Below are 23,678 nucleotides of genomic sequence, written 5' to 3'. Positions count from 1 at the left end.
AAGAGGTAGTAAACATTATATTTTCGTTAACGACAATCAGCAAACTACTTCTCATTTCACCTTTCACTTGTCTTCTTAGTTCTGTTTTTCAAAGTAATGATTTAAACAGATTTTTTTTAAAAAATTTTTTCAAGATTTGTTCTAAAAACATTAATCTAATGAAATCAAACAAGCCCTCCATTGCTCCGTATATTAATTGTAGGACCAGAGAGAATATTATATTAACTAAGAAATTCTAGTGTACTTGCTTGTTGAGAGACTTGATTTGATAGGCTTCCTATTGACTTAAGTTGATCTTTTCCTCACATGATCATGACCCTCAGGCACAGAAATTAATCAAGACGCTATTATAAATGTCCGATCCTTTGATGAAAAAGCTTCCCAGCTATGGTCTCTCCTGCAACCCCATGGTTTGATACGGAGAGTACTGAGAGCTGAACATAGAAATGTAGTTTTCACTTTCTTTAAGGTTCTACTGTCGTCTTTAGTTTTCACTACCATGGCTCGTCCTGCTCGTCCTTTAATGGAAGCTGACGTTGAACAACTTTCTCATCCTCCTGGTGGACCCTTCTTCAGAGTCCACCCTGCCTACTATCCACAGCAAAACTTTAATTTTTTTCTTCATATGCCCTAATTCACCAGTTCCTCATGACATGTTCGGAACTCAAGCTCAAAGAAGTAGACGACATCTATATATATATATATATATATATCACCTGCTTTAAGATTCTATTATATATACTCGAGGGATTCATACCAACTATAGGAATCCAACAAGTTTGCCAAAACCTAAAACAATAATTATTCTCCTTTGATACCTTTTTCTGGAGACCATAGCTAGAGAGAGAAGCGAAACACAAGGATGCCCTAGTTGTTTGGAGCAGTGGAAAGTTGGTTCTGATCTGCAGCGAGCATCCTCTAAGCCATGATCGTTATGTTATCACCCTCCCTTGTCCCTTGGCTTGCAACTTTTTTGGATTTGTTTGTACTATACAAGATTTAATCAAAACTTTCTTGCATGCGTCTAGCTATATATAATACAATTTTATCTTCTTGCATTGCAGTTCCTACAGGAAGAAACTCCACGTTGTCATTGTGTTTCTGATTACTACGTTCGGTGGTTATGTTCAATTTGAATACCAATCCAAAAGGAAATCTCCATTTGATGAGCATGCAACCATTATGGCATCCATTTTTGTCAGCCTATGCCTCTATGCAGTGAGTTCGATTGCAGAATTTAAACTTGAAAGTGAAGAGCCTTATTACCTTCCCATCATCAGAAGCTTTGGTCCCTTGCTCGGATTTTTTGTCCTTGTGCTGCTTCTTCTCATCTTAATGCCATTGCTGGGCATATTCGCATCCATCCTATGGGTTCTTTTCATAGTGAAAGCTTCAATCATGTCGTTCTCAAGGATTGTGCAATGTCTTCATCAGGTAATATCAGGTATAGAACGATACTTTGATTTGAACGTCTCAGAACCAAGTCACTCCCTGGAGGTAGTAGTATGAACTCAATTTGCAATCTGAAGTAGAAGTAAACGCCTTTCTCAATTATTAATGATGACTTAAATAAATTATATTAATTTATGGGAGGTGAGGGAGCAGTGCACGACATCATTCACCACTCTTTCTAATAATATTCCCACTGCTTCACTAAAAACAGAGACAGTGGTTTCCCTTTCATTCTAGTCATCTTAAAGATGGTAGTTTTATATGCTCCTCCAGGGCAAAATTTTAAATCTTTATTTAGCCCTAAACATAAGGTAATGCGAAGTAGTTACTCTTTTTTTTTTCCAAAAAAAAAAAAGGTTTGTCCCTTTGCAGCAAATTATTTGCATATTTTAAATTTTTGGGAAAATTGCAAAAAAAGACCTTGGAATTGCAAAAACGCAGATAGGGACCCTTGACAACTTCACTTTGGGTTTGACAACTTCAGGGCATATTATTCTTGTCAAAACCCAAAGTGAAGTTGTCAAGGGTCCCTATCTGCGTTTTTATAATTCCAAAGTCTTTTTTTGCAATTTCCCCTAAATTTTTCAACAGCACTTATTGCAGTCATTAATTTTCAATAAAAGATAAAAAATTTACACATTTTCTACCAGTTCAAGCATATCAATTCCACCACTCCTTAATTAAAAACCATGTAGTTAAATATGTTCTACAATTAGGACTAAAGGGGGTATTTTAGTTTGTGCCTTTATTATCTGCCTCCGTACTATACCAGGAGAATGACAGTTGGGTACTAAAAGAGACAATTGAATAACTTTATACTCCGTCAACTTGCTCTTATGATAAGAAATTTCAGCATGTTTCATAATATAACATGTTTTGTTTAAGACTAAATTTTTCCGTCTAGCATCACTAACTTATAAGACTTCCTAATTAATTAGCCATACTCCTTTAACTTATGAATTTTATTAAGAATAATTTGATGTTTTACAAAAAATAACTATTTTAACTAATTCCAATAATTTTTATAAAGTTGTTATTATATACTTATTAATTGAAGTAATATTAAAAATTCATGTTGCCATAAAATATGAAGCAGATCCTTTCCTTTTTTTTTTTTTTAACAATGTTCTTCTCAAAATCTCATCTTTGTCTTTAGATTTAAAAAGATATAGATGTTTCAAATTTAGTACTTTATAAACCTATTATTATAATATTTTATAAATTAATTTGTTTTTAATTTATGTACTTTATTTTGAGCTGTACAGGTTAAATTTTAACCGCTGTTTAAATTTATTTGTTTATTCCATTCAAATTTGTTTATATTTAGAGTTAAAGTGCACCCAACATCCTAAAGTATTTTGTGGTGCATCTAACACTCTCAAAATTTTTTTTGCCTTGGTATTGGATGCACACAAAAAATATTTTAGAGTGCTAGACGTACGCACCTAAAAAATTTTTTTAGAGTGCTAGATATACCAAAAAATACTTCAAAATACTAGACGCACTTAAAAAAAATATTTCAAGATGTTAGATGCACCAAAAAATATTTTAAGCCACTGGACCCATTCGGGAAGACGCGCCTTAACCCTTATATTTATAATAATTTTATAATATATTAAATTTGAATAATTCATTTGTTAATCTGAGTGGATATGAGATTCTCGTGAAAATAAGAAAGAGGACAAAACAGAGATGAATACAAATAAGCATATCTTTGTATTCATAATACTTAAATAAATATTTAGAGTTAAATACTCCCATCCCTAAAGTATTTTGTAGTGCATCTAGCACTCTCAAATATGTTTTTTACCTTGGAATTGGATGCAAAAAAAAAAAATTTAGGATGCTGGATGCACTAGAAAATACTTCAAGGTGCCAAATGTACCACAAAATATTTTAGATTATTGGATTCACCCAAGAAAATACTTCAAGTTGTTGGATAGACCTTAACCCTTATATTTATAATAATTTTATAATATATTAAATTTGAATAATTCATTTGTTAATCTGAGTGGACACGAGATTCTCGTGAAGATGAGAAAGAGGACACAACACAGAGATGAATGCAAAATAAGCACGCCCGCGCGCCCCACACACACACACACATCTTTGTATTCAACTAATTAAAGAAGAGAGGACTCAGAAATCTATATTGTATTCCCCTGATATGAAAAGGACTGCGTTACAGACGATGAATTAAAATCTAAGATATATGACGAATAATTATTTTAGTTTGCTGATCGTGTCAATTAATTTTTTTTTGACAAAAAGCAATAATTTTTAAATGTTAATTATTTTATAGAGTCGTTAGCACATTAACACTTCTTTCTTGTGAAACCCATACATCAAAAGATTTTTTTAACTTTCAATCATGGTAATTGTCAAAAATAAAAAGAAAAAGAAAGGAAAGGAAAAACTTTTACACCATTTAGGATTATGACTGATTATTTTTTTACCTCAAGGCTATAACTAATGATAATGATTTAAACAAACCTATATCGTTGTTTTTACCCATATGAAAAATAAAAATTACAGAAATAGTAAAACACAAAAAAAAAAAAGAGCGAACAGTATCTTTCTTCAGCACAACACTTGGGAAAAGGAAAGAAGAGTGAGATTGATACAAAGAAAATCTACAACCTTGGCGGCAAGAGCAAGCGATTAGAATGATGGGAAAAGAGAAAAGCAGAGATGTAGTTGAGAAGATGGCAAATCAGAAAGTAAAGGAAAATGAAGAAGATAATCATACCTTCAAATTTTGGGTATATATCTCCTAATAAAGCGAACTGGTAAATGCTGCGACTCTTCCATCAAATTTGGCCAAAAGGACTAAATGAGAGATTAAGGGAAGGGGCAGGAGATGGATTATTCAAGAGCTTTGCGCAGTGAGCAATAGAGCTTGAGATTTGGTTCAGATCTAATTAAGGAGCTCCGGCCACAGCCTTGACTTGACTTACAAAGTCTTTGGTCTATGTTGCAAAGGCCCCGTAAGCGGTTGATAACTCAGCAATTATTGAAAATATGGGGGACATTTCACGAAATAAAAAAAAGGTTAAGGTGTAAGTACCTATGAATTCTTTAAGCACATCTGATATCTAAGAGTATACGTGAACCTTTTAAAATAGAAACAAACTCTAATTTCCGTTAACTGTAGCTATGTTCACCGTTTGAAGAGAGAACCTGTTGACCGTCAATGGAGATATGTGAGCTTTGCTCTGTTTTGAAAGGTTCATGATGTGTATTTTTGTATCTGGATAAATTTTATAATGTCAAATGCGCATAAGGAATAAGTTTCATGACTACTTTGGCACCTAAACTCAAAAAAGAAAGAAAGAAAATGTGGGGGCCAGGTTTTTGAATAATTGGTATATATATGGTTAATGTGAGATTTTATTAATGTGCAACATGATTATTATTTTTAAAAGAAACGGGTTGTGTGAGTTAATTTATTTAGTATAGTATGTAACTAATTAACCTCATCAAGAGTTTTGCCCAAGGAAAGTGCCGTGTATCAATCATGGAAAGAGTTTTCAAGAGCTAATTAAAATAGAGTTTTGAACAACTATTTTTAGAATTATATCGATTTAGTTATAAATCTTCATATTTTTAGTCAATTTTATTTTATTTGGCACGCCCAAGCTTTTAAGTTTTAAATTTTTGGGTTTTCCAAGGGTATTAATTTAAGCCACTAGTGATTCTTAGAACGTAAATTATAATGAGGTCTCAAGAGAAGAAGAAAAAATTACAAAAAAAAAAGTCTCAAAGTTTGTCATTCTTCACTTTTAACCTTGTCATTACAAACTTCTTAGATTATTATTAAGATTTTTTAGTAATTATTCTCTTTCTTTAGGACTTGATTGTAATTCTTCCATTCTTAAATGGTTAAAGAATTGTGATAACTGATAACTGACCCTAGAATAAGCTATAACTAATTAGCTGTGACATCGCAGTTTTACAACCAAAAAAAAAATCATATTAAAAATATATGTGAATGAAATAATCTATAATATAATACTTTTAAGAAAAATAAGAGAAAAGATATAAAAATTTTGTGTTTTTTAGTTTGATCATATATTATTTATGTTAATGATTGGAATAAAAGCAAAGATAGATTTTCTCAAACTATAAAATATATATATAAATATATGACTTGGAAAAAATTATGTTTCACTTACTGAAACTAATTTTAATTAATATTATAAGTAAATTAAATAAATATAAATCCATATTTATGACAATACGCTATTTTATGTTGATAATAAATTCCAAATATTTTCATTAAAAAGTAAGATATATAATATAAATATCAATTAGCATTAAAATTCATATTAATCAATAATGCAAATATTTAATGAAATACCAATATTTATTGCGAGGACGTATACATATGTTTTGCTGGTCCGTAGCACACACAGGTTTGATTATATGGTTTGCCTGGAAATACTAAATTTTGTATTGCTCTATTTGTTTTTCTATTTTATTTTATTTGTCATCAATGGCTACTTGGTTACTTTGTTAGGATGAGTTTGGTATATTGGAGAATATAAACATTATAATCTTTGGTTGATTCACTTACTAGCCAATTTAGCTTGGATCTCAGGATTGGCCACATATGTAAAAAGTGAATTAGGATTCTAATTAAAAATATACCAATCCATAAGAATAAGAAGAAAGTAATAACTAGTGTAAAGTAAGAACCAAATCCGTATTGTTAAAATTGAGAAGGGAAGTAAAAATGTTGAAGTTAAAAAATAATAATTACACAAAGTTGATTCGTGCACCTCATATTTATAATACAAATGTGTGTGAGAAGAGTCATATTTGCACAAGACGTAGAACAATGCTCGAGAATAGGCATTTGTGTCCCATCGTAGTTTCAATTAAGCTTCCTACGAGTGCAAATTATTCATCAATCGTTGGATTAATCTCACGGATCAAGTTCTCCCTTATGTAGTCGCAAATTAGACGTTCTGAACAATTTTTCATTTTTTTTTTCCTTTTTGTTTTTGGATGGAAAGACTTCATCTGAACAATTGACTTGTTGAATGCTCCCTTTGGGATGCTTTCTATCGTCCCTATGGGGTAAATTTCCTAGAAATGAGAAGTGTTAAGCATAATATATTAAGTCAACTAACTTTAATAGCTAGTCATCGTTTTTGAAATTTTTCTATTATGCGTCTACACTTGTATTATTTAGTTTTTGTTTTTGTCCTATCCTGAATTTTAGGCATAAAATTTTAAGAATAAGCTTGAATTAAGTATGCTACTAAGCTTAATTGAGTAGAAGTCCTAGAAATGCCATAAAACACTAGAATGATTTCTAGTGACTAAACCACAAATTAAAATTTTTTGCCGATTGATGTATAAATATTTTTTTGAGAATAAGAAAGTTTCCAGGGCTAAACTGAAAGGGATTAGGGACTTGAAAATAAATAAAGAAAGGTCCAATTAAAAAAAAAAACAATGAAGAGATATTAAAATAATAGTGGGGTCAAAGTATAATTTATAAACGTTTTGGGTCTTATGTGTAATTATGAGAAAGTTACCCAAAAATACAGGAAACTAGGGGAAAAAGTTCATAACTGATATTTAAGGCCTCTAAGAGGTACTAGAGTGAATAAAAAAAAATATCTCAACAAAAATATTAGAGAAATTATTGGCCCATAAGTTTAATTAGACCTAAACATTAATTAATATAATTTGATAGAGTAAGCTATTACGTAAAATCTAATTAAATTCAGAATATATAATAGTAGGTCCAATATCAAGATGATGCCATCTAGAAGGAAGAAAGAGGAAGAGAAATTACCATAATTAAATATTAAAGTATTTATATATAGTTTGTTGTAACACAAATTTTTGGATGAAAAGACTTAATCTGAGCAATTGACTTGTTGATTGCTCCCTTTGGGGTCTTTCTATCATCTCTAGGGGATAAATTTCCTAGAAATGAGAGGTGTTAAACATAATGTATTAGGTTAACTAACCTTCACAACTAGTCGTCAGTTTTGAAATTTTTCTATCATGCATCTACACTTGCATTATTTAACCTTTGTTTTTGTCCTATCCTAAATTTTGGGCATAAAAATTTAAGAATAAGCCCAAATTAAGTAGACCACTAACCCTAATTGAGCAGAAGTCCTAGAAATACTTTGAAAAGATAAAATGATTTTTAGTGACTAAAATTTTTTTGAGAATAAGAAAGTTTCTAGGGCTAAAATAAAAGGGATTATGGACTTAAAAATAAAGAAAGAGAGGTCCAATTTAACAAAAACACTGGAGAGACATCAAAATGACGAGTGCATAGTGGGATCAAAGTATAATTTATAAACATTTTGGGTCATTATGTGTAATTATGACAAAGTTACCCAATAATACAGGAAAACCAGGAAAAAAGTTCGTGAGTGATATTTAAGGCCCATAAGAGGTAGTAGAGTGAAGAAAAAATATCTCAACAAAAATATTAGAGAAATTATTGGACCATAAGTTTAATTAGACCTAACCATTAATTAATATAATTTGACAGAGTAAGCTATTACATAAGATCCAATTAAATTCAGAATATATAACAGTAGGCCCAATAAGACTCAAGATGATGCCATCTAGAATGAAGAAAGAGGAAGAGAAATTACCATAATTAAATATTAAAGTATTTATATATAGTTTGTTGCAACACAAATTTTAAGCCTTAAAATTTAAGAATAAACCTAAATTAAATAGGCTACCAAGACTATTAAATAGAAGCTTCATAAGTGTCTTGAAAAGATAGAATGATTCACAAGGACTATATGATAAATTAAAAAAAATTTTGAGACTGAAGTATAAATATTTTAAGAGGCCGTAAGAAAGTTTCAAGGGCAAGATAAAAGGGAATAAGGACCCAAAGACAAAGAAAGAAAGGTCCAAGTTAGAAAAGAAGATGAAAAGTGTGCAGGGGTCTAACTGTAAATAAATGACCAAAAATTCAATAAAATCCCGAAAAATTGAAAAGAGGTTTTTAAAACATTTTTGAGGCCCAAAAGAGGTATAACTGATGAAAATGACACAAAAAGAATTTATTGGCTTAAAAAATTTATTTGAGTTAATTTCAAGAGATTAAGAGCATAATTTTAAAGTTACACGGAGGTCCAAGAAGATTGTGAAAAAAAAAAATCATAAATCAGTATTTTGGGAATTTAGAGAATTTTTGAATCGAATTATTTCCCAAGAGAAGGAATATTTGAGTTTAAAATAAATTGTAGACCTTGAAAGTGTAATTTCCTAAAAGCTAAAGGAAAAATAGTTAGGGCTCAAAACTTAACCCGAGAAAATTAGAGAAGTTCTTTAATGAGGATAATGGAGTTTTAGAAATGTAACATATATTTTTATTGGATGGGAATTAATTATGGAATTTAATTCCATATATGTTAAGAAATTGCCAAAATTCCTTCCCATAAATCTAAAATTTGTTTAAAAAAAAAAATCAAGCCCAAGTACATTCAACTATAGAGGATGGTGTGGTTAACTATTAGAAATGAGGGAGTAATTATTTAAATTACCTGCTGGCCCAAATTAAATAAGAAAAAGTGGTGCTAGGAATTAAATTAAATTAAAAGGCCCAATGGCAATTTAACCAATGTTGCTATATTCAAGGGCAAAAATGGAATTTACAAACAGATCTCAATGGCTATATTGGAAGGAAAAATTAATGATCAAGATTTACCATTGAAAAGCAAAGCTAATGATGATTAAAGTATTACTTTGGCAAGGAATTGTTGGGATGTACCATTGAAAGAACAGAATTACTTATTCAAGAAGCATCAAACTATCAAGGTATGTAGGCTTTTAAGCAATAAAAATGTTTGCTTGAGCTTTTCCTTCCTCCTTTCTCCATGTAGTCACACCACTTCTTCCCCTCCATGTGCTGGTCATAGGCGCCACCCATCAAGGAGGAAAGCCAAAAAAAGAAAACCAAGTTCAAGCTTGTTTCATGCATGGAGACAGTGAGGTATGATTTCTAGCATTGAGATTTTGGTTTTCTTTAAGATGAATGAGGCTGGGCTAGTTTAGGCTTCTGACCAGAAACTTAATGATGCCTTAAATGATATGTGTTGATGATTAAAATATGAAAAATGTTTAGAAATGAGTATACATGACTTATGTGTTGAGGGGTGCTATTGATTGTTTAATTTTCAAGGTTTTGCAAAATTTAGGAAGGCCACTTTTTTTATGATGCCGCCAAAATTTTTAATAAAATCCATATTTGATATAATTAAAAGTTTTAATAGAATGAATATGGATTTTTTCAAGTTATAACCATGAGGAAGAAAGAAATTTTAAAAATGAAATTTTTGAAAATCTAAAGGGACCTAGGACTTGAGCAAAAAATGAGGGAAAGATTTTGATTTTCAAGTTGTAAGCCATATTTGAATTTCTCATGCAGAAATAGGTGGTGGATATAATAAGTTTAAAACATCAAAGGCAAAAGTCAAAGTTTCACCCTATAAGTCAAAGTAAAGAGAAAATAAAGAGACTTATAGCTATTTTAATGGTTCTAATGAATTGAACTTGGTGATTAATGATAATATGTAATTAGGTTCATTGAACATTATGGAAATGAAATTAGTGGCCTGGACGGTGAACCTCCAGGTATGCAAAGTAAAGAAACAAGAGAAGTCGAAAGCTTAAAGGCGGCATTTTAACTATTCTTGCATTCTAGTTTCGTTTGTTTGTTTGCTTTAAAGCATGAACAATTGCAACAAAAGTTACATTACATGATCAGATAAATATGTAATGTTTTGCTTGGATTTATAGCATGGGTATGTGATATATTCATATTTGATCATGTATCACTAATAGGAAAAAATTTTTTTTTCAAACTGCCTTATACTATACTAATCATTGCGGTAACAATGTATAAAACGTGAGCGGTAACATTTGTGTAAAATCCAGCTCCCTACGCGTGTGGTATAACGAGCATTTTTTATACTAGACATCTTCTCCAATTCTCTAAACGTTAATATAAATAATTAAAAAAAATTTAAAATAATATTTTAATTGCTATTTACGCAAGTTACTTGAAAACTAGTTTAAATGATAGTTACCGACATTGTATATATCAAAGGTTATCATGTCCTACCGCCGTCTATTTAAACTTCAAACTCAACTTCTCTTTTCCATCATTTTTTTGTGAACATTTTTCCATCGTTTTTTAAAAGTTGTTGTCTTCCTCCTACTAATGGTCATGGCGAAATGCTAGAGAACAACGCTGCGACATCCTCCCTTTCCTTCGTCACCTCCTCTTTCTCCACTACTTCCTCCTTCTCCGCCCCTAGATGAGCTACTCAATAGAGTAGCAAACATTGAGCATGGCTTTCGAAGGATCACCACTTATATTTACATGCTCAACAACAAATTAAAATGAACCTGATACTTGACGCACAAGACGTTGAGTATGACCTCCTGAAAGATCCTTCTTCCTTTGTTACTTAAATGAAGAGGAATACTTATGAGGACTGTTTTGACCAAATAATGAATCATACAGAATACAGACTCTACGACCTCTTATTCTTAGAACCCTTACAACAGCAAGAAGTCTTATTGTATTAAGTGGGATCAGCAACATGAATCTCAAGATTGTATTGTGCTCTATCAATAACTCAATCTTTAGATAAATCATTAACCAATATATATATATATATATATATATAATGAGAAACAATATTTTTTCTCCACTAAGAAACTATAATTAGCCTACTCTCTATGGAAAGAATTAAGATTGGGAGTAGCATATCAGCACAACATAAGATATAGTGAACTCTTTTATTTCATATATTACTGATTTATGTAGTACCCGACCCAATTCAGATAGGGAAGTCACTTTCTTCATTCTAAAGAGAGTTTTTTTCCTCAATTTTTCCAAGTCACTTCTCATAGATCCTTTGGTCAAGGTTACAAGACAATGTCAATAAAAAATTTCTTAGAACAACATGATGACAGCTTTCACCATTAAGCCCATATGATTAGTGCAATTATCCCCAACAATGGTAGTAAGGCCTAATAGATAGATTGGAATTTAAGTTTCTTGCTTTAAGCTCTAAAGACAACCATACTCAAGGACTGACCTACGAAAATTCAAGTCCTAATAGTCCCAACAATAGGTGAAAGGAGAAAAACATAACAGTGAGCTTTTGAAATGAAAAATTCTAGATTTAGTTTGACATGATTATAATTATAAATGAGTAAAATAGATCAAGAATTTTGTGCCACACTCAAGCTGGGAAAAGGGATCAATTTTGTCTATTAAATGTACTACACTAATGTAATTTATAAAAGGAAATGGGACTAAATTTTGTAAGACGACTTGTAACAACTTTGCAATTTTTTTTTTTTTTGAAATTTTTTGATGCATTGAACAGTTGAAGAAACTTAAACTTTATTTATCTTCTTATTTTCCATCTTCTTAACTTTGTAGCATAGCATAGGTTTATTAAACCACAAACTGGTAGTAGATTTGATCCCTCCACATTTCTGAAACTTGACAAAGCAATATCATGTTGCAATTATCCTAAACTCTAGAGAATACAATATACTTTAGGTATTTTATTATCCATTTACAAAGCATAGAGAAATATGTAAAAGAAAAAATCAACAACCTTTCCTATTACTATTACTTGTTGACTAACTAGCCAATTTAATTCAGACATACAGATAGGCTTTGGTTTTGGCTAAAAGAAGCTTAAGACAAGTAATTAAACCATTCTCTTGAATCCTAATGAAGTCACTTTATTCCATTTAAAAGTTACTTGTAGCTGGCTGATTGGCATGAATATGTAGAATGATGCCATGAAGCCATTAAATAATTTCTTGAAACACCAAGAAAGTCCATAGCATGGATGTAGCCAAACCCAAGAAGAGCAATAACATGAAGAGAAGTAGAATGGCAACAAGAAGTCCAAACAAAGGAGTAAATTGTTTTATGATAGCAAGGTAATTAAATTGATTTTGAAGTTTTAATTTTGACATCAAACCCATAACATGCAAGAATAGCATAAAAACAACAGCTTAAAAGATGTTTGTATTAGAGAAACATTACACAAATCTAAGCCCATAATCATAGGTACAATAACTAGCTTCGGCTAGCCCATTTAGTTTTACTTGGTCAAAAGATGCTAATGGTGCTACGCGTCCACTCTTTCTGCTACATATTTTTCCTCATGTGTATCACCTGCATACCCTTGGTCCTCTATACATAGCACTGTACGGAATACTCCTACAAGGATCTATTCATTAAGCCCCCAAATAAATACTTCTCCAATTCTAAATATAAGACCCATTTTGTAATGCAATTTGAACTACAAAATGGGTGACCGGAGGAGTACTACTACTTTTCCTTCTCTTTCGACTCTTGCTTTATCTTCTACTTCTTCTCCTGCATTTCTTCTTGAACAATGATAATTATGAAATTTGGAAAACTCAGATAATTCCTTATTTATATAGGCAACAACTTTTATCTTTACTTGATGGTACTTCTATAGCTCCGTCTCTTCATTTATCTAATGGCACTGTTAATCTTGCATATGCCAATTTTGAGTTGATTATTGCTTCCCTTACCATCTAGACTGGATTTATCTCTAGAGAAATGTTTTGTTATTTGTTGATTCATCAGGCCAAAACTCCTTTCTCTTCATTCTACCTCTAAAATTTTTGATAACCTGAACATAAGGACCAATGTACTTAATTAATCTCACCAACTTCTAATGGCTCTTTTTCTTACAAAGGAAGAGGACGTTGTGGATGTTTTGATGGATGCGAAGGATCTAGAGGTCACTTTTATAGAGGTCATGGTTTTGGTAATAGAGGATGTGGTATGTTTGATGATGAAAGATACTACCATTATTGTGTAAATGTAGATATACTCCTTAGACTTGCTATCATCGGTATAATCAAGCTCCTCCATCTACTTATCTGGCTTAATAAAACTATTCTATATACTTCTCTGTTGCTAATAGTGCATGGCATTTTGACACCAGTGCTACTAATCATATGACCTCTTATATGTCCAATCTTAATCTTCATTTTGAACCATATAGAGGGAGTGCACAAGTGCAAAATAGCAATGCTTTCCCTATGCCTACAGCAAATCAAGGCTCATGCTATTATCCTATCTCTTCCTGTAATTTCTTTCTTTTTGATCTCTTACATATCCAACTGTTTCAAAAAAAATGTTTTTCTTTGCTCATTTATGCCTTGATAATTCTGTTTACTTTAAAGTTTATTCTTCTTACTTTCTCATGAAGGATCTTAACCAACCAAGAATTTTCTCTACCCATCTCCACTTCAACCTTCTCAAGCTAGTTTAGGAGTCAAAACATCTATTAATTAGTGGCATTCTAGATTTAGACATCTAGCCTGTCGAGTCGTGCATAGAGTGCTTTCTCAATATTCTCTTCCTAGTTATCCTTTACAATCAGTGTCTTATTCACCAATAAAGCAAAGAGTCATGTTCTTATCCATCCCTTCTCTCCCCATTATTCTCCCCATCCCTTTTACTTGTTTTTAATTGATATTTGGGTCTACTCCTCTATTATCATTGTTTGTGTATCGTTAGTATGTCTGCTTTGTAGATAGCTTTACAAGATTCATATGGTTTTATCCTCTTGACGCACAATATGAAGTTTAATTTCTCAGGACTTTTTACTTTTTTCAAAGTAAGTTGAAAATCTATTTAATACTAAAATAAAATTCCTTCAAACTGATAGTGGTGGAGAATTGCAAGCTTTACATAAGATTCTTCCACCTTTTGGTATAATTCATCACATCACGTCTAGTATAATTCATCTCATAAAATTTTTGTTCAACGCAAACATAAACATATTGTAGAATTTGCACTTGCACTTCTTAATCACGTCTTTGCCTCAACAATTCTCAGTACATGTTAGTTTACTTAATTAATCGTTTGCCTTCTACCACTCTCAATAATAAATCTCTTTTTGAATTATTATTTAATCAATCTCCAGATCATTCCTTTTCAAGAGTGTTTGGGTGTTTTTATTAGTGTTATCTACGTGCTTATACTCATAATAAACTAGAGCCTAAGTCCACTCTTTGTATTTTTATTAGTTGTGTTTTGAGCCAAAAACAAGTAAAATTTTGTTTCAAGAAATGTTTGTTTTATTGAACAATGAATTTCCTATGGTCTATTTATTTTATCAGCCCACCAACCAGTCAATCCACTATTTTGCCTATTTTAAATACTCTTAAGCCCAGCCTAATTGACTCTTGACATGAACCTACTTCTCCTTCTAATCTACCCGATTCACATAATATCCCTTACTCATCAAAGTTATCCTCACCACCAATGATTCTTCTTCCTCTTTTGCAATAACTTCTTCATCTCTCCCCCATGCTTCATCTCAGTTGTCCCCTCCTATTTAGTCTTCTCCTTAGCCTCTTCGCATGGTTACCCAGGCCCAAACTAACTCTCCTAAACCAAAGTAGTTTACAGACAACATTATTGCCTAGCTTCCATATACCATTGTCATGCCACTTGATTCACTCCAATGCACCCACCTTTAATGTAGAAGCCTTATGATATCCTAAATAGCATATTGCCATGAGAGTAAAGCTTGATGGTCTCATTTCTCATCAAACATGGCATTTGGTTCCTCCCTTACCATCTCAAAACATTGTTAGTTGTAAATGGGTGCTGTGTAAGAATTTTAAGGCCGATGGTACCTTGGATAAGTATAAAGCACACTTGGTGGTGAAGGGTTTTCATCATGCCTTAGGTATTGATTATTATGAAACTTTGTCCCTCATGGTTAAGCTTGCTAAAAAACGTCTTCTTCTTTCTCTAGCTGTTTCTTTCGATTGGGTCATACAGAAAATTGATAGTCAAAATGCCTTTTGACATGGTGATTTAGAAGATGATCTGCATATGATTCAAACCTCCTAGATCTTGAAATGCTTTGTTTCCTAATCATGTTTATAAACTTTAGAGATCTATTTATGGTTTAAAACAATCACCATGTGCCTGGTTCTCAAAACTGAGTCATTGCCTTAGTCAACTAGGATTTGTTTCTTTAAAAGTTAATACTTCTCTATTTGCTAAGCACGGTGCTTCTTCTAACTTTTATATTTTGATATTGTGGATGATTTATTAGTTATTAATTCTTATTTAGTTATTCAGAGTTTGTTTCACACTTTGAATACTTATTTCCCCATCAAAGTCCTTAGTTAACTTAGTTATTTTCTTGTTATTAAATGTCACTTTACTTTGATTAGGTTATATTTTTCTCAAGGTAAATATATTTCAAACTTGTTGGCCAAGACAAGTATGCCTTATTGTAGTCCAGAAGACACGCCTATGTCTCATAAGTCAAAGTTGTTTGCTTTTGAAGGTTCTAGTATTGAGAATGATAAATTTATAGAAGTGTGGTAGGTAGTTTACAATATTTTCCTTCACTTGACCAGACATGTCTTATGCTGTTAATAAGGTATGTCGATTTATTCATCATCCACTCAATTCTTATTAAAAGGATGTTAAGAGGATTCTTTGGTATTTGTCTAATACTATAGATCATGCTCTTGTAATTAGAAAGTGTCCTGCTTCTTCTGTAGTTACATACACTAAAATTGAGTCTCTTAAGAGTCTTGTTGCCTATTCAAATGCTGACTGTGCAACACCTGCCTTTCTATATACTTATAGGGTCATTTTAATTCATTTTAATGTCTGTGAATTACTAACCGCCAAGTTTTTGTCTTGGCAATAACTGAATTTTGTTTAAAATAACTTTTGAAAACTTAGAATTTTAAAACCAAATTTTTAGAATTTTAAAAACCAAATTCCAATATAGGAATTAAACTTGAAACTATCATTGGAATTCATAACAAAAATAATTTAGACTTACAGAAATGCTGACCAATGATGCAAAATCAACCCTACTTTCAACTTAATCTATTATCACCTAGAATTATTTCATATTGTAAAATCTCATAACAAAAAGTGGAATTATAGTAGCCATCCCAGTGGATAGCACTTACATGCACTTGGCAGTGCTCTCCTCCTTATAGAGGATACAAAATATTTACATAAAGCAAGTAATAGTTACCTGCTCACATAACATATATAAAAGTATAAAGATTAACTTACCAAAATATTTTACTACATATGTACAAAATATAGTGGGCATCCCTACTCTTCAATCAACTCACCTTCTTCTTATATAATTTCTTTTCCGTTAAAGCTACTTGCCTTTGTTGTATATCATGGAAGAAAGTGTGAGATTCGAAAGAATCCCCGTAGTAGAAATTTTCATCAAACAATTGTGCAGATTACATAAAGCATACAAAACAAGCCAAGTGGAATATAACCTTGTGAAATAATGCAATTAAGCATTTATGCATAATGACATATAAATAATGCGCAAATAATTGATAAATACTGCCTCATACTTATCAACTACACATGATCACAGCTAAACAATCCATGCAAGGAATTAAGGATTACAGGTTCTCATGCTTTAAAACAACAATATGGAACAAACAAACATACAACAATCATACACAAGCGTAAGAAAAAAAAGAACTACTACCTAGACTTTCCACTTCCAAATCAATCCTTACACTCTTCCTTCCTTTCTGCCTTTTTCGTGGGCTTTTATAGATATCAAAACATATCATATTTGTAAGGGTAAATCAATGTTTCATCTAACTATAATTCATAAATTAAATATCCTCCTTTAAATCCTAAATCTTCTTTAATCTCTATCCTTCCTTAGTTGTTAGTCATCATGAACAACTATTCTTATTCATAATATAATTTTTGAAAGCTTTTTCTTTCTTTTGTAACCCCAAATAGTTACTTTATTTAGTAATTGGTCACTCACTCATCCTAACCATTCACACACAAGTTTGCTTACTTGAGTTTTAATCAAGTAAGTTTAAATTTTAGTAGTTTTCGACCAAGACATGGACGTAAACATATATATTTACTTAATCAATATTTAAATCCAAATTAGACAAGCTAAGCAATTCAACTTCTAGACACCTTTCAATCTTCTTAACTTTAAATTTGCAGTCCTCAAACAATCTTTCTCACAAATTCTATCAATTACAAATTTTGTCCCATACATTAGCCACTGACTGTGCCATTAAGAATTTTCCTAATGTATACCTTTGAAATAATTTATAAATACCATGATCATTAATCTACCCGTTCAAAATTCCCATTCACCATTTGAAAACCTCAAGCAAGCCTCAACCAATAATATTCATGTCACTTTCTACAAACTTTGGCCGAGACACACATATGGTATTCATATTAATAAACTCTTCTAATATTAAAATTCTATAACCATATTTAGTTAAACTTGATCTCTTTCTAACTTCTATTTTTCAATCAATCCCATCTTCAAAACTTGAACCCCAAACTTCAAACACCCTTTTCAATTTAAATCCAAAAATTGTCACATCAAGAACAATATATAAATAACTAGCTTAGAACCTTTAAACATTCTTAACTATTTCAAACATCTATAAACCTATATATCACATCTCCTACTCACACGCAAAACATATGTACCATTGCTATACTTTCTATTAATCTCAGCTTCTTCATGAAATCTGGACTTTTAAATTCAATTACACATTTATCTAAAACGTGTTTTGCTCTTTCTAGTCCTATAAACTGAAACCACTCATCACCTACTCATATAATATTCTATCTACCCATTAAACTATGTTTTTAAGCTCCTCTATATGTTCGTATGTCATTTACAAATCAGAACAGAACTCTTTCCACACATGCGTGAATCTGACTTCAACTTCTTCAAGTCATGTACCCCTGTTTGGCCGAATTAAAACAGAGCAACCATTCGACCTATACACACACAACTTGACGGCACGGAGGACCCCTTAAACGAACATTTGACTTTCAAAATCACAACCCAGATTCGGAAAGCTATAGAATCAGCACACACACGCCTATCCACTAAAAGAAAATTCTGTTCGGTTAAGCTCAAAATCGAGGCATTAAGAAGACATTCAGATGGAAGAAAAACCACATACAGCCAACCCATTCTTATGCAACCAGAAGCATCTGCTTTTACTCCCAAAACGAACCATAATCCATATCCAAAACTGAAAGAAAATCAACCTCCCCGTTCGGCCAAAACAATAACAGAAGCAACAGCAACATGCAACCAGAAAAAAAACTTCTACGCACTTCAATCTTACCAACAAAGATACATTCACCGATCCTTTTCTCCTTTCCTTCACTTTCTCTCACTAACCAAATTTTCTCACTCAACCATTGCACCTTATTAAGCCACAGATCGAAGAAAGCAAGAGTGGAAGGAAGTTCAGCAGGCTCACCTTGGTTGAAAACATGGATTACATGCAGAAAACTCCTCCCCGATCACCCTCTTCGTCGCCTTCTTCTCTGGTCTTCCTCTCGAGCTCCCTCTCTCTCTTTTCTCTCAAGGTTCAGACACAGAAATGAAGAAGGAAGAGTTTTCGGTGTTAATAAAAGATGGGCACGTGTCAGAGTAAGGGAAATGACCATTGTGCCCTTTATTTCTTTCCTTTCTTCCATTTCCGCCCTTCCTTCTATTTTTCTGAAATTATGGAATAAGTCCAAAAATTATTCTACAATAGATTTTCCTTATCTATTAGCTTCTTTGACTCATAAAGTAATATCCCTGAAATTTTCGGGTCAAAAATCATCTTCTAGATATTTTTCTTAAATTTCCTAGAAAAATAACCCTTAATTCTAGAAATCCTTAATTCATTTTAAGGATTTTATACCCCTATTAGCACCTTTTCTTCATCAAATAATGATTCTAAAATTTCCAAATTAAATATAAACCTCTAGGTATTTTTCTTATAATTTTCTAAGAAATTCAACCATTTTTGTTCTAGAAATAGCTTTTAAAATTATCTAAGCCACTTTTTGAAGAATAAAAATTTCCATGAAATTTCTAAGTCCACAAAACTAATTATTCCATAATTTTTCCCAATTTATTTAGACTTTCAATAATTTTAAATAAATTTTTTTTTTATATTTTTTTTCTAAGTCAAAAAATTTGGGGTGTTATAGACTAGAGTGGTAATGTTGATGATAGAAGATTCATAGGGGGATATTATGTGTTCTTGAGTCCAAATTTAATTTTTTGGAGTTCAGGAAACAACTCACAATGGCTAGATCATCCACTGAAGCAAGGCATAAAGCTCTGGCCCTGGTTGCTTGTGATTTAATCTAGCTGCCAACTTTGTTGGGTGAACTTGACATTTTTCGTCCTAAAGCTCCCACACTATGTTGTGATAATATTGGTGCTACTTATTTGAGTGTAAGTCCTGTCATGTATGTTAGAACCAAACATATTGAGCTTGATTGACTGCAGCTAAGGCTTTGCAGATTTCAATTGTCTATTCAAAAGATCAAATTGCAAACATATTTACCAAGCCACTTTAATGCCCCCAGGTTTAAATTTTTGTGCTCAACTCTCACTCGTTTGACTTGCATGGGCTATTAGAGCAACATTGCAGAAATCTAAGCCCACAATCACATATGTAGTAACTTAGTGTTGCTTAGCCCATTTAGTTTTACTTGATCCTTTATGATGTATTCTATAAAATACTATTAAGGCTACATGTCCACTCTTTTTGCTGTATTGTTTTTCCTTGCATGTATCACTTGCACACTCTTTGTCCTATATATACAGAACTATATAGTGTACTCAATTCAATGAATAAAATACTCAATTTTCTAGATTTGCTTGCTTCCTCTACTTTAAGACTCTGTACCTTCTCTAGTTTTCATGCTCATCAAAGAGAGAAAAATTTTTAGATTCAGTGCTTTACATTATTCTTTCCATGGACCATTCTCAAAATAAATTTTCAATAAGAAATTTTGCGGCCAATTTCATCTTAAAATAATTGACAAAAAATTTTCTTCAATTTCTGTTTTAGGAAAAAATGGCAAACCAACAAAAACTGGTCCTAGTGAAAGAGGTTTTAGCCGTTTAAGTGCAAGATCTTGAGATCGAGTCTGTGTGACTGCAAAAAAACAGCTTAGAAGAGTTGCCCCTAATTAAATTCGACAGTAGTCAAATATAACCCAATTTAATAGTTATATCAAAAAATAAAATGACGGAACGAAATATTTATTCAATCCAATCCTTTAATGTGAAGCTCTGAGGAGGAGTTTATTGTATATTGTTGACTCGCGCAAATAGATGAACATGTCAGCCACATCATTTAAGTTAGTTTCTATTCATAACCAAATTTGTTTTATTTGAAAGAATTTGGACTAGCCTGTAGGTCTCGATTTTCATGATTTAATTTAACTAGTACGAGTGATGGTTGAACTGATAACACAATAATCAAATAAAAATAATTATATGCATTTAATATACATATACACATATATAAAATAAATCTATAATAGTCTAATTGTCAAAATAATAGTACCAGAATATACGAGCTTTTTAACGAAATAAACAATAAATTGTGCGGACATGTATTGACTTTTTTGATAGGGTCAAGTTTTTAATGGTTTTTAAAAAAATTTCAGCCTTTCTTTCGTTTGGCCCAAAACTCATTTGATTCACTAAAAACATTGCCCCGTTTAAGCTTAATGGTGGTAAATTTTTGTTCAACTGGACTCGATCATTAAAACAGTTTTTCAATCCAAACCCGAGCCCCAAGTGAGTCCGGTCTGCCTCAATTTTCAAAACCAGGATTCTAAGGCCCTTGTATATAGATTTTAAGGTCACCCATTAACGAGGTATATAACTACTTAATTATCTTTACTAATTCAACCTTCCAGCAAATATATAACTAGGAATTGAGAAACTGATTCTGCGTCAAGCTAATTAGAAGGTGTTTGATTTGTTTTATGATTCCATCAAGCCGGAAACTCCAATTCCAAAGACATAGAAATGGTTCACAGAACATGAAAAAAAAATACAAACAAGTCATATTATGACAATTACTATTGTTAAGTAAACTTCAGAAAGCAAACTCACAACAATTGAGATTCACCCTTAATATATTTCTTCTTTTTGAATCTACATCACCACGTACGAACAATGGACGAATCTTCAAGAGCAAAGCTATCATCTTCAGCCATCACAAACTTAAATATCAAAGGCTCCAAATGATCGGTGACCACCAAACGCCTAAAATACTCATCGTCAAACTGAACTCCAATGTGTGTACAATCAGATTCACGTTCACCCTCACAGAACACAGGCTTGTAATATCCTTTATCGTAATCGTAGGTTTTCAAATAGAACGAACCACAAACAACGTTGTCATAATCTGCTTCATCACCAACCATCACATGTTTCCCTAAAGGTTTTGACTTGACGACGACCCATTTGTTGGAACTGATGCAGAGAGAAGGAACTGTGAAGCTTGGAAACGATATGGATATGGGAAAACCAGTGGTGATGAAGCCGAAGCTGTCATGTGAGGTTGAGATCTCTGAAGGTATTGTGATGTTGTGAAGTAGTTGAATGACTGAGATTTGACAAAAGCTTGTATCAACGGCAGTGATGGATCCGCCATTATCGAGCAAGATGAAGTAGCTTCGATCGATTAACAGTGCCCTACCTTTTGAGTCGTTCACAAGATCAACTCTTTCCGAATGAACAGATCTTCTGGTGGAGACGAAGAGAAAGAGAAAGAGAAACCAGAATTTTGCTGTTGCTTTGGTCTTCATTGTTGGCTTGCTAGATAAGGTATGTATGGCTATGGAGGATAAGCTTTACGTGGAATGTGAACATGTTAACTTGGAGCTTCAATATATATAGAACTATATGAACCATCGGGGTGTGTGTTTAAGAATGTTTTGGGAAGTAAATATCTTTTAATAGATTATAATAAGTGACATAAGAAAGAGGCATATTATGTGGAATTTTCTATAAAATTTTAATTAAAATTTCATTCACACTGTTCCATCAATAAATTTTCTATTCTAGTTAAATAGGGGTATATTATTCTACTTATGATGGATGAATATTTTATTTTTGGATGACAAAGATGATGAGGGTGAAAAAATATTTAATTTTGAATTTGAAATTTAAGTTTTACATGATTTATATTGTGTCCTTTAAAACTTATATGTATATTATAAAGTTTGGAGTTTTGATTAATCAATTACGTAAACATTTATTTTTCATTCTATAGAGTTTATATATTTCCGATAAATTTAAATTAAGTTTGGAGTTTATTTGGAGTTTATATACTTCAGCTTCCACCCTTGCACGTTACAAGCAATGAAGAAGATCCAAAAAGGAATCGCATATTTGACAACACGTGACGCTAAAATATGAATTGATGTTTGAGATTATTTTATTTTATATGACACGTAAGCATATATTTCACTATCGCAGTAACATCAACCAGGACATTTTTTATTCCATGACATTATTTATTGAAAAGCCAGACCATTTACCATTTTTCAAAACATTTTATTTGAAACATTTTCTAAAATATTTTATAGTTTATAATCTATTTATTCTAAAAACAAATTTCATTTGATTCCTTTTTCCTCCTTTTTTTTTTTTGAAAAATGCAAATGAAGTTCTTTACGAAACGTACCCCTTATCCTCTGGGTGCACGCTTGGCTAAGAATTGAGATAATGCAATGACAGGATTGGCGTTGGTTGGTCCACCGTTTTCTTTTTCCCCTAACTTTATTTAAAACTCTATATGACCTAGTCCCCAAAAAAAAAAACCAAAAAAAAATCTCACCACCAATTACTAATTAAGCTCCGTTAAGAATTGTTAAACTAATTTTGATATTCTAATATGGATTGGCTTGATGTTTGTTGTGGTTTTTCAAGAGTGTGCTATAGTTTTGGCAAAGCCCTATAAATTTGGGGTTTTGATGATTTTGAGGTTTAGAATGGTTTTTCTTGTTACTAAGACAAACAAGTTTGAAGAGTTTATTCTCTTAGGATTAGAAGTTTGCTTGTGCTAGCCTTCAATTCATATGCAACTCGTGTGATAAATTTTATTTTTGACATTTGATTGATGTGTAAGCTAATAGATTATCAAAGCTTGATAAGCCTGACCAACAGAATTGTATCTAGCGAAAAAAGTTAGTCCCATAACATAGTAAACTAAGATTCAAATCTCCGCTTGAAGAAATACTCATATTTAGCGCTTGATAATATTTCAAACAAAATTGCTTTCAATAAAAAGGTATCCATGCCTAGCGCCGCCCCGGCGCTAGG

General features: G+C 31.9%; 1 protein-coding gene across 1 annotated transcript; it reads right to left on the bottom strand.

Moving 5' to 3' along the window:
* Nucleotides 1-21,508: 21,508 nt before the first annotated feature.
* On the bottom strand, nucleotides 21,509-22,159 carry LOC114720443 (kunitz-type serine protease inhibitor DrTI-like). Its single transcript, XM_028906093.1, has one exon. It carries the CDS (start codon nucleotides 22,157-22,159, stop codon nucleotides 21,509-21,511), a length of 651 nt encoding a protein of 216 aa, XP_028761926.1.
* Nucleotides 22,160-23,678: the final 1,519 nt, after the last annotated feature.

This window comes from Neltuma alba, unplaced genomic scaffold, assembly GCF_004799145.2.
Source record: "Neltuma alba isolate B1F8T4 unplaced genomic scaffold, ASM479914v2 tig00002220_pilon, whole genome shotgun sequence".
Classification (NCBI taxonomy): Eukaryota; Viridiplantae; Streptophyta; class Magnoliopsida; order Fabales; family Fabaceae; genus Neltuma; species Neltuma alba.
Note: the sequence above shows the minus strand (reverse complement) of the source record. Positions and strands in the feature narration are given on the sequence as shown.